General features: G+C 39.8%; 1 protein-coding gene across 2 annotated transcripts in view; it reads right to left on the bottom strand.

Moving 5' to 3' along the window:
* Positions 1-411: 411 nt before the first annotated feature.
* Positions 412-11,880, bottom strand: part of gcgra (glucagon receptor a) — a 38,082-nt gene continuing 26,613 nt past the window's right edge. For both annotated transcript variants that reach the window (XM_015031034.1, XM_015031035.1), the window contains exons 4-14: positions 11,252-11,359; positions 11,057-11,151; positions 10,660-10,754; positions 10,214-10,391; positions 8,940-9,099; positions 8,798-8,858; positions 8,319-8,388; positions 5,320-5,408; positions 5,093-5,237; positions 4,141-4,182; positions 412-4,046 (exon numbers count right to left, since the gene is read on the bottom strand). In XM_015031034.1, the coding sequence (XP_014886520.1) occupies positions 3,684-4,046; positions 4,141-4,182; positions 5,093-5,237; positions 5,320-5,408; positions 8,319-8,388; positions 8,798-8,858; positions 8,940-9,099; positions 10,214-10,391; positions 10,660-10,754; positions 11,057-11,151; positions 11,252-11,359 (1,406 nt within the window). In that variant the 3' untranslated portion in view covers positions 412-3,683. The remainder of the gene's footprint in view (positions 4,047-4,140; positions 4,183-5,092; positions 5,238-5,319; positions 5,409-8,318; positions 8,389-8,797; positions 8,859-8,939; positions 9,100-10,213; positions 10,392-10,659; positions 10,755-11,056; positions 11,152-11,251; positions 11,360-11,880) is intronic.

Here is an 11,880-nt window from a genome sequence, read left to right as displayed (position 1 = left end):
TGCACAAGCATATCGTTTACTTTTACATAATCAGTGTTGTTTTTAAAATGGCACAGTTTGGAATACTGTTGTGTGGTCATGATATGTACTGTGAAGTTAAAGTCTTTGTACATATGTTGGTAAAGTTTATTTGGCAATCTTTAGTCGTCGAGCTGTAGTCAAAAAAAAAAAAAAAAGAGCGTTGGGGGTAAAAAAAAAAAAGTTAATCACAAAATTATTAATTGGTGTGGCTTTTAAACCGGGAGCTGGACCAGACGACGAATCAATACTTAATTTTTTAGCAAGGTCTGCTTCTTAATCAGTCAAAACACTCTGTCACCAAAGAACTTCTCAGTTTAATCAGCATATCCTTTCTCTTTTCTTTAATGTCTTAAGCGTCTAATGATACAAAATACTTAGTGAGGTAAATTAATATTTCACATACATAAAATTTTATTCTTTGACCACTTGTACAGATATAATACAATATATGACAGACTGTTTACACCTGAATGTGATCAGCTTCCACTGACCCGTTCATACTTTACATAACCACCGTGACTAGAAGAGTAAAGGAACATATTAACTTGAGCCTTTCCACGAATACATTCAGACGCAGAGGAGGAATGACCCAAACCTATCTTTACAAGTCAGAGTTTGTTAAATTGCAGATTTTTACTTTGAAATAAAAATAGCAGTATGCATCTGTTTTTGCCAAAACCAGCCATTACTCATTTGTTTTGAGTGTGCAAGCATTTCCCTCCACTTCTGCAGCACCCGTGTGAGCACCGTGCTCCCAGCTCAATTATTGGATGTCTACTTGCTCTGTGACAACCCTCGGCAGATGCTGATGGAAAATAGCTTCCGCATGCATTTTTTTTTTTCTACCCACTCAACGGTAGAAAGTGGCTGGGAGCAGAACAATTATCTGACACAACAAAAATGTTGCTGTAGTGCTCGAATTTGCTCTGAGGTCCATCGGTGCTTTGAAACAAAGGACAGAGCTCTTTCTTCTTTACGAACTATATCAACATGAATTCTGGGAATGTCCTGTGGTCCCGTTCTGCTTAATGCCAGAGTGGGACTGATTTGTACTGGCCTTTGACCTCTGTGCTCCTCTGTTTACCTGACGTACTTTTCCTCCTAGTGTAATACATCCACATATCTGGAATAATAACGTCAAAAGTATTCATACCCTGTATAAACACACATTCACAAGAAGGCTAAATTATGCATATAAACACTTGCGTATGTGCATATAACATTTAGCTGTTATAAATGAACACTGCGCAATTAGCCATTCATACAAAAATCATGTTAGGTAGCTCACGCAGATCTGCTAGGAGCTCAATGCTCTGTGAGTGGCCATCGCTTTTTATCTACAAGCAACTGAACCGCTAACATTAGCGTCTAAAAGCTAACTGGAGAAGCTTTGTTCTGCTTTCACACAACTGTTGTTCAGGATGTGGTTGCATGGTAAACACTATGGCGCCTGTAATCACTAGCACCTTCTGACTCACATTTGTACGGTATCTGATGTCACTTTATGGCGTACGTTAACACTTTGTGAATGATTCTCACAAGTTGGTAGTTGTAGCTCTGCATATCTGCTAAATTGGCAAAGTAATACTGCAAACACACTGTTTTGGAGGTGCTGGGTCACTTTGAGTAACACTGATCCATTATGAAGTGATGGAAATGTGGAAATCTGACTCGGTTGCTTGTTGGTTTGTTTTTTGCATTGATTATAGCGGCACATGGTTGGCACTTTTTCTACATACAGTATACGTTGCCTTGCAAAAACAGTCTTACCCCTTTGACTTTTTTTTTTAACATATTGTATTAAAAGCACAAACCTCAGTCTGTTTACTGATATTTTTATGTGGCAAATCAACCAAAATTGTCTTTTAATTTTGAGAATTAAAAAAAAAATCTGAAATTTGTGTTCTTCACCTTTAATTTCCTCTAATCTGATAACCATGAATAAAATCCAGTGCTACATCGCCTTTAGAAAGATCCATCCACTGAATTTTTCTGTTAAATGTTAATAAGAATCACAAATGTATTGAGAAATAAATTAGGACACCCCACATAAATTCCTGTTTTTAAAGACTAAATGTACACATAAGCTTATCGCAGTTAGTCAGCGTTTTGAAGGCGTTTTGTATTTTTTTAAACCTCAGACATTTAGCTCGGTGAGCTTTCGACCGCTGAACTGAGAGTTGAACAGCATGGTTGGATCTAAAGAGCTGTCTGCAACCTTTCAAATGAATATTGGAGGATCTTATGAATCTTATACTGACTTTAAAGAGCTCTCAAAAGAATAAAATAAGCCATTCCGCTTTCCAGAAAGCAGTCTATACATGGAGGATATTTAAAACACCTGCCAGAACGCAGACCTCTACTCACCGAAGCAAGTTCACCCTGAAAGCAGAAAGCTAAAAGAAGTCTCAAAAATAAACTGAACAATCAGAGTTAACTTCAATGATAGGCGTACAAGAAGGAAAGACTTGGTCTCTAAGCAACAGACAAAGACCAAGACTTGTATAGGAATTATATTCTTTAAACAGATTCATCTAAATCTGAGGTATTTCGACAACATTTTAAGAAAAGACAGAAGCAAGTCAGATTTGATTGTTAAAGCAAAGCGGAGCACCTAAAGGAATATTTCTAAAGGGCAATGCCGGAAGAAAATCTTAGAGTAGCTAAAATATAATGACAGTGGCATGGATATAAATACGTACCACTCTTTTCAGATTAATATTTTTAAAACAAAGATAAAAACCTTAAATATTCTGTCTTTAGCTTGCCTATAATGTGCTTCTTTCTGTTTGTCTTTTACATAAAATTCCAACAGAATGCATCAAAATTTGTGTTTTTGTAATGCAAACAAATGTGGAAAAGGGGTATTGATACTTTCACAACTGTGACCAATATAAAACTGTAACACTCGGCAATACCAAAAGAATAGCAACGTCATTCGTTTAGTTCTTTATACCTCGACCTTATTTTGTTTCCTACGCCGGGTAGGACCTGGGGTGAACAGCTGCCTTTTTCCCATCCACAATAACTCTGTGGTTTCCTCACTGTAAAGTCACCAGAATGTTTTTTTTTCTTCCTTTCTCTGTACAGTTTCATTAAAATCTGTATGAACAAGATAGCGATGTACACGCACCAGAGCAGAGCATATAGAGTACAAAAAAGCAATCCCTTCTGTCCTTGTTCTGTGTCATTTGGTCTTGTTTATTGTGTGCGCAAGTCCAATGTCCAGTTTGTTGTACCACAAAACACACATTTGTCAGACGGCAAACACTGAAGCAGAGACTCACGCCAGGACTTGGTGTGTTTTCTTTTTTTTTTGTTGTATTTCTATTGTAGTTATTTGTGTTTTCTTGATATTGTTTGTGAAGTTGTTCAACGGGCAGCAGCTCCATATTATTAAAATGACAAAACATCGAGAACAATCCATTCACAAGACTCGCAGCACACCGAGCATCCTGGTCTGGACATCTGCCATACTGCTGTCATGTTACAGGGCTTAGAGCTGCCGCGTCTCCCGGCGACACTGATGACTGACGACTGCTCCCACGAGTGATTCAGTCGGCACACCGCTTCAAAACCCAACTAGGGCTTTCAGTCAGAGCTCCAGCGGAGCTCAAAGCCATCTAACTTCCTTCCTAAAAGTCCTTTTCTCCTCGTTTCTTTCAGAGGTGGCTCTCAACATTCTCTCTCTGCACCTCGTAGCACTGCGTCTTCTCCGACTGACTGATGTCCTCCACAAGGGTGCAGTTGCTGGTTCCTTCGTTCTGCTGCGAGCCGGAGTTTTCCGTCTCCTTGCCGTGGACCGTCCCGTTGTGGCAGCGAGCCACGAGCCACGTTTGCTCTTCGGGACTGCAGACTGGGCCGGAAGATTTGGCGATGTCCGGGAGGTGGGGAAGCCGAGGGATGTGGTTCAGCAGGCTGCCCGTCTTGGTGTTGTTGGAATTGCTGTAGGTGTGGCGGTATTCCTCCTCGATGTTCCTCCCCAGCTTCCAGCGCTTCCACTTTTTCAGGATCTCAGATTGCACCTATGGGAATCACAAAAGATAAAGGAGACGTTAAGAAATGGGACAACATAAAAATCAGAGGTTGGAAATATTTATTGTAGCTCGGGAAACTCACTTCTTTGTTGACAAAACAGTACAAGATCGCCACCAGGAGACCCTGAGAAGACAACAGATATTTATCCAAAATTCATCTGCATTGGCATTACAGCGGTGAATTCTCCTTTCGCATGTTTCCACTGGTATTTTGATTATTTATCTTTGCTTTCTGAGCTCCAAGTCTTTGAGGCTGGAGGGCCTCCTGGCCATCACGCTAATCTTTAGCTCCCACCAAAGTTTCTCCACGAGTTTCAAGTCGAGGCTCAGACCGTGCCAACCCAAAACATTCGTATCACTTCCAGAAAGAGGAAGCATGTTGTCAAAATTAAAACTTATTTCAAACCTAAATATGCCAGAGGTATGAATAACATTTGGGCTCAACTGTAATCTTCCACATCTTGCTCGTCTTCTCTCTTTGCTCGTTCCTTTCGTTATTTTCCCCTACGGCGCACACACACACACACACGCCGATCCAGAATATCTGCGACAAATTTTCTCCGAGTATTTTACGTGAAAAGCAACACAGCTGTTACGTCACAACGAGGAGGGACACGGCTGGGAAGGGCTGATCAGACGAGACGCATTGTGAAGTGAGATTATTATTTATGAACACGGAGAGAAACAAATGCATAAGAAATAAAAAATAACGACAAAATGGATAGTAAGTTTTCTATTAAGTTAGTAATAATCAGCGAGCTGCAATGAGTGCATGCAGTTGAGAGACATCTGGAGATGGACTTATGTTTTTTTTTTTAAAGCTCAGAAGATTCTCTTTTACACCATCTTCCCTCCTATGTGGTTTTATTTGACTCATCAATTGGCAGATTAGATTATTTTAACGCCTTTAATTGCCTTCTGACACAGTTTAAACTCTTCAAAACTCTTTATTCTTGCTGCTGTCCTACCGCTTCATAAATAATTTGACTAAGATGTGTAAATAAATGCGTTTGTTCTTAAAGTCATGCTCCAACCTGGAAGGAGGAGAAAAAGAGGTCGATGAAGAGCTTAGTGAGATGTAAATGCAAGCTCTTGTTGGTGGTCTCCTCTGGCAGGAAGATGAAGACAATCTGATGGATACCCAGAAGAGGGATCAGCGTTAAAGTTGATTTCGCCAACCTGAGACGTAGAAAAAGAGCATAAACTAAGTTCCAAGTAAGAAACGGCGATTAAAAAGATCAATTTAATCATCTAAACTTACCTGACTTTATAATCTGTGTATCTCATTTGGTGTGCTCGAAGTTTCGAGACAAGGATTTTGATGATATGTATAAAGATAATAAAGTTGATCTGTGAAAAGACAGAGATAGTCAAAAAACTGCAAAAATGGGTTATAAACATAAGGAAACGCGTAAAAAGAAAGTTTCAAAAATATGTGTGTCTTCCTGAAGTTGCTTTGCTTCTTGGAAATACTGTAAAATTGTAGGACCTTTTCTGCTTTACAGGCTATTCTTTCTCAGGGACTCAGGCATTTTTTTTTGTTTGTTTGTTTTGTTTTTCAAATGTTAACTTAACCCTGCATTATTTGTCATAACTTACAAGTTTCTATGAGTCTTACAGACTTTAAAAGTGTTTTACTGAAATCGTCTTGCCACCAACTCCAGCAGAGAAAGACCCTGCTTGGTGGGAAAAGTCAAATCTCTCAGTCTTTTCTGATTCAAGAGGCTCCCAATGTTGTTATCCAATTTTCTGTTGTGCAATGAAAATAAATGTAAACATTGTAGTATAAATTGAGATCCATTGAAGATAATGTTTGTGGATGACCCAAAGAGGCCTGTTGTGAGGTAGGAAAGCTGTTATGCAACATCCAACCAAGTGAAAAGCTCTCCTGAAGGAATATAGCCAAATGTTAATAAGTTTGACGATAAATACAGAAAGAAGATTTCTCCAGAGCAAATGCTTAAATTTCCCCTGAAAAGCCAAAACATACATAAGCATCGGGAATAAATCCTCCAGATTAAAAAAACAATATATTACGCAACTTTGTTGGAGACGATGTGAAGGGAAGAAAAAAAAAAAACTTGATTCCCTCTAATCTGAAGGATGCATCATCACTGCATCTCTAGAGGCAGAGTGGTGGCTCGGGCTTAACGAGCGCTTTGCGAAACTCTTCACACACTTTAAATCTTTCCATATTTTCTCATGTTACTATCACACACTTCAGTGTGGGTTTTTTTTTTATTGGTGTAATAAAAAACAGACGATCTGAAAAGCGTGCCGTGCTTTTATGTTCACCCCGCTCTCGCCTCGACACTCTTCCAGAAAGACGAGCGCGAGACGAATTTGTTGCCCAGTCAGCAGATTCTCCTACCTGCACTGTGGATCTCTGGAGCTCCTCCAGAGACAACATTGTGCTTCTTGCCGTTCCTCTAATTAATGCGCTCCTTGCCAGACTATCTAGTTCAGACGAGCAACCATGTGGTGGCAGGTTTGCGGCTGTGTCCATTCCTTTTTCATTCTCCGGTGATGGATTAAACATTGCCCCACAAAGGTTTCTGAAGATTAAACTTCTCCACCCCTCTCATTCCCGACCTCTCTTCTGTGATCTCGGCTCTTTGCGATGCATTTTTGCTCCCTAACGTTCTTTAGAAAACCTCTGAGGCCCGGTGAGAACAGCTGGATTTATACTTAAATAACAACCTTGAAGCAAAAAAAGCTGCGGTAAAGACTCTGCAGAGGTTTTCAAAAGAGAAAAGAGCCACTCTGATGATCGATTGATTCCAGTCGCCTGGCGATTATTGCCAGTGAATCACTATCGCCAAAATATTAATCATAAACATTTATTTTTCTGGTCATGTTAATGTTGTGAAGATTTGTTTAGTTGATTAAACTTGAAAACAACCAAGGAAAAAAGACTGCAGATGGGCATTACATTTTCTGAAATTAGGCGAATTATCACGGAAACATTTTCAAATCTTAAGGGTTATTTATCCACTGCAAGTAAACAACAGCTTCTTATGCAACTTCTAACAATCTGGTCCAAATACTTTAAAGCCTCTGCTTTAAAGTAAACACAGTTCTTATTGTTTTACCTAGCTTACTTTGTGCAGGGCAAATGGGAACATTTAATTAAACAATCATGTTCAAAACAATCACAGATTTTTACTTCCTAATAAAAGCCTCTAAGAAAAAAAAAAGGATTTGGCTTCAAATACTCTGAAATTAAAGATGAGAATATCTGGCTAGCACGCAAGCAGCAACTGCAGCTCATTTTTATAACAACTAAATAAATAAAACTGAGGCTTCTTGTTAAACTGAATCTGTCTCTGACCAACACATGCAGATTAGATGTAAAACAATTAGTCACTGGAACATATTTCGGCTTTTCCACGTCAGCTGGCATTTCTTTTAAGAAACAGTCGGCGCTTTTCTGATGAGCATGCGTTCGGATGCGACCTTTAACATGTTCGTCCTGCGAGGATTAAATTAGGAAAGTATGCTGGACTTAATTTGGACGCATGACTCTAATGTCTATCTGTCCAAAGCAATATGAAAGCTAAAATGTTTATTTAAAATGTTATTTATTTATTTATTTTTATATTTAAGATGTAATCTGAGTAATAAGATAATGGATTTTTAGGATACAGTTTTGGATAAGTAAGTTGAACATTTTTCGTAAACAGTTTGCCAATTCTGGAAGTGTTTCGGCTTTTCCTGCTCTGATGCGAAGCTCGAAAAAACAAAAGCAAACAAACAAAAAAACAAAAAAGCCAGTGGAATCAGAATAATGAGGGAAACTCTGGAATGAGGACCGGCCCCACCATTCCTACAAACAACTCCGACACAGGAATTCCTGCGGGATACAGGCCACTTAGCAGGACGATTAATGCATGGAAAATGCCAGGATGTCTGGCAAGCATGACCGACTGGAGCAACATAAACGCTCTGAACTGACCCTCACAAAGCCCACGATCTGTGTCGCTGAACAAAATGCATGATAATTGCATTTGCTTAACCCAGAATCCTAGGAGGCCTAACATGCTTCCCAGACGTTAGATCTGAAGCACAGCCAACCTTTCTCACTTCATAAATAAATGAGCTGGTCTTAATATTGCATAGGGTACAATTTAACAAAAACACTATGCAGCCAAGTGGAAATGCAAGATGCCAGTCGTGCATTTGGAGTTTTCTTGGGATTACGTTTGTGCTGAATTTAAACAAAAAAAAAAAAAAAGAAAAATGGATGTTGCAGAAAATTACCACAACGCCAAGCAGTATCGGCGCTCGGATTATCCACCAGATATTCATGTCTGTGTTCTGCTCCCAGCACCTGAAAACAGAAACACATTGAAGGAAACAGCAGCGACTACAGGACATTTCTTACATGCTTCTTGGACATTTATAGCTTCCTTGTTCTGAGATTTGCAGCCGAGTCTCGTGTTGGCTGATGAGTTGTTTTCTCAGCGTTTAGAAAGTGTGGCTTTGAAATGCATGTCCCTCCGTTTACCGCTAAGCGGCGCGCAACAGGGGCCTGACGATGAACATGACATATTTCTGACATTTAATGTTTTAACTCCTGACCATGAGATAATTTACTTTCACCTCAGAGCAGCAACAAGCTGCTGTAAATTTTAATCACATATTTAGAGTTCATCAAACCACCTTCTGAAAACATCTTAACGTGGTCGCACAAAAATATTGCTTTTGAAACTAAAAGTAAAAGAAGAAGAAATACTTACTCTTTATTTTCATATAAATACTTAGAGACTGCCCAGGGAACAAGGAATATTAATGGTGTTCCTGTAAGAAACAAACAAAAAAAACAGGTTATATGCTGAACTTGCAGACGCACATCCTCCTATCCAGAACAGGTCAGCTCACCCCAACCGATGCACAGGTAGATTTTGAAGTAGTTCCTCTCCGTGAACACGGTAATGACCAGCAGGTTGTGGAGGTAGATGCCTTCCACCAGCAGCCAGTAGCTGTTGGCCATGATGCTGTACTGCATCATCACCAAGGCAGTGCGGCAGCTAATTGTGGTCTGCAAGAGAGCGGAGGGACGTTTCACAAAACTCCACATGCATTTTCAGCTGAACGTGGTCGGGATCAGAGCCGCTGCAGATGGGATCTCCTTTTCTGGCAGCGGGATCCAGGCGTTTTGCCGAAGGCGATCGGATTCCACAAAAGCAGCGACTTTCACGGCCAGCTGTGTCACACAGCTCAGCGCGCAGTGGAAAGCATCGTCTTTCTTTTGTAGATAATTAGCTTGTATTACTATCTTAGAGCTATTGGCTTTTGACATGACCTGACAAGACATTTGTGACGACGTTGCACATCTTCAGCAGAGTAACCGTGGCAACTGACTAACTTTTAACTCACTTTTGGCTGAATGAGGTCAGGAATGTTTACGTACGCCCCCCACAGGTGTCCATTTCAAATGAAAGCATTTGTTTTGATTGTCAGGCAGAATTTCAGATTAAAGCTTCCTCCAAATGAGAATCACCAACCAAACCAGTAGGACTTAGCTGGTCTTTAAGGCTGCTGCTGCTGCAATAAAAATTTGTTTTGCATCGCCTCATATCATACATTCTTGTAATATCAGGAGAAAGTTTTATTTTGCAGCAGTCTGACTTATTATTGATTACTTTGTTTGGACTCCTTTTACATATTTCTCTGTGGGTTTTTGATCCTGTGCATATTGTTGCGTATTTTTGTGTAAAATTGTTTCTGTGTAGATCTCAGTTCATGTTTTAGTTTGGCCGTCTGGTCCTCCTTTTTTGTGCACAGCGTCGCGTTTACTTTTGCTGCTTCTCCTATTTCCCATTTCCCCACGTTTCAGTCATGTGGTTTTTGTTTTTGGGGTTTCTGCGTTCTCTCAGCTGTTCTCCATCTAGTAATTAGGCCCACCTGTTTTTCATTCCAGTAAAAATCTTCACCAGCGCATTGTCAGATGATTAAATGTCTTACTAAGGTAGACAAAGAATAAATTCATTGCACAGAATTGAAGTTATAAAGAGATACAAAAGCAAATACGGGAGAAATAATTCAGAACACGTACATAATTAACCTCCTGAAAAGATTGACAGTGTTTTTATGAACCCAGAACTTTCATTATGGACTATTAGGTTTTCTTCGTAGTACTCTTCCATGATTACCAGCAGCTCCACTGGGGGTATCGATACACTGGGGAACCCCTGGTCCCTGTCTCCGCTGATCTTTTGCGATGTGAAGTTGGCCTCCAGCAGAGCATCTTTGATTAGGACCGAAAGGGCTCGCAGGATGAAGGAAGCAAACAGGTTCATGTGGATGTTGTTCCTCATGCAGTGAAGTTTTCTGACAAAAACAAAACAAGACGGACGTAAAGGCTGACCTGCGTTGGATTGCTCAAAAATACTCGTTTCAACTTTTTTTTTTGTTAAACTGTGGTTCTTTCCTGGAATTTGTACTTTTCTGCAGTAGATTGCTGTCAAACTATTTGATGGGTTTCCCCCCCCCCCAAATAAACAGTCAGGGACAAATCAGTCAGCTGGTTTAAAGTTGACTGATTCTTTTTCTTTGTTGTAAAAAAAAAAAAAAGACAATAAATTTCTTCTGATCATACCTGAAAAATATAAGAATACCAAGGGCCAGTACCAGCGCCACCAAGGACAAGGAGTAGCCCACCGTGTACATGATCCGGATACATCTGTAATAAATCTGCAAAACAACAAATAAAGAAACACGACAGGTTAGAAATTTATGAGAGTTTACCACAGCTTGCAATATCTTACTTTCTTATTTTGGGGTTTTGTAAGTACTATTTTCAATATATGTTTTAAATTTAATCTTTGCAATCCCCTGATATCCAAGCGTTCTTTGTATTTACAGTAAGCCACCTTTTGCTTAACAATTAACACATTAAAATATATTTAATGTCAGTAAAATTGTCATTCTGCTTATAAAATATTTGTGTTACCCTTGCATCTCTTAAAATAATTATGTTCACATATTTTTCTCACCTGGTTTGTGCTATGGATTTCACACTCGGTGGTATTGTACTTAGTCACCCACTGGCCATTGGCATCACAGTCCTGATACACCATGCCATGTTGAACTATGTGCAAAAACACACACAAACACGGATTTTCAACAGAAAATGTCATCATCACCGACGGCTGTCTGCTTCTAACAGATATTATCAGTTTTTTTCTGACCTTTATGGTACCACGGCAAATACCATGGGCACTCCACACTGACGGTGGTGTTGGGGAATCCATCGGGCCAGCAGGCATAGTCGTCAAACGTCCTGTTGCACACAAGACCTGAGGGCGAAAACAATAAAATAAAGTAAAAACAACATTAATATCACCCCCAGATGCTCGTTTTTGACTGTTTAAGTTTCAAAACGGTCTTTTGAAGTAACGTCTGCCGGAAGTCATTATCTGGAACATAATGGTCTTTCCTCAAAATCGGCCTTTCCACGTGTCATTATGTCTCTCATCAGTGGACATCAGTCGTAATTGTGAGAGTATAGACAGCTGGAAGCTCAGGGGGACAAAGTAATGAATCCTATGTTCTCTATAGCTGCTGAGCTGCTCTCACACTAATGGAACAGCAGGGGCGTTACGTGAGAGCTGCTGTGTTGGAGAGCTGAGAGGAACAATTTTGTATAAAGTGTGGGAAGCAGCTTGTTTTAAAAGATGAGGCAGAACTTCCTAACGGGGAGTAATGCACCTGAAGAGCAAAATTCACCTAATTGTTGAAGACTTTCTCATTTCTTCTTCTTCTTACTTCTCACCCAGAGTTCACAAGTAGTTTGACAGCTGGCTGTTCTTAAATCATA

Source organism: Poecilia latipinna, unplaced genomic scaffold (assembly GCF_001443285.1).
Source record: "Poecilia latipinna isolate Pla-1442-1.1 unplaced genomic scaffold, P_latipinna-1.0 Scaffold198, whole genome shotgun sequence".
Lineage (NCBI taxonomy): Eukaryota > Metazoa > Chordata > Actinopteri > Cyprinodontiformes > Poeciliidae > Poecilia > Poecilia latipinna.
This window is presented reverse-complemented; position numbering and strand designations above follow the sequence as displayed.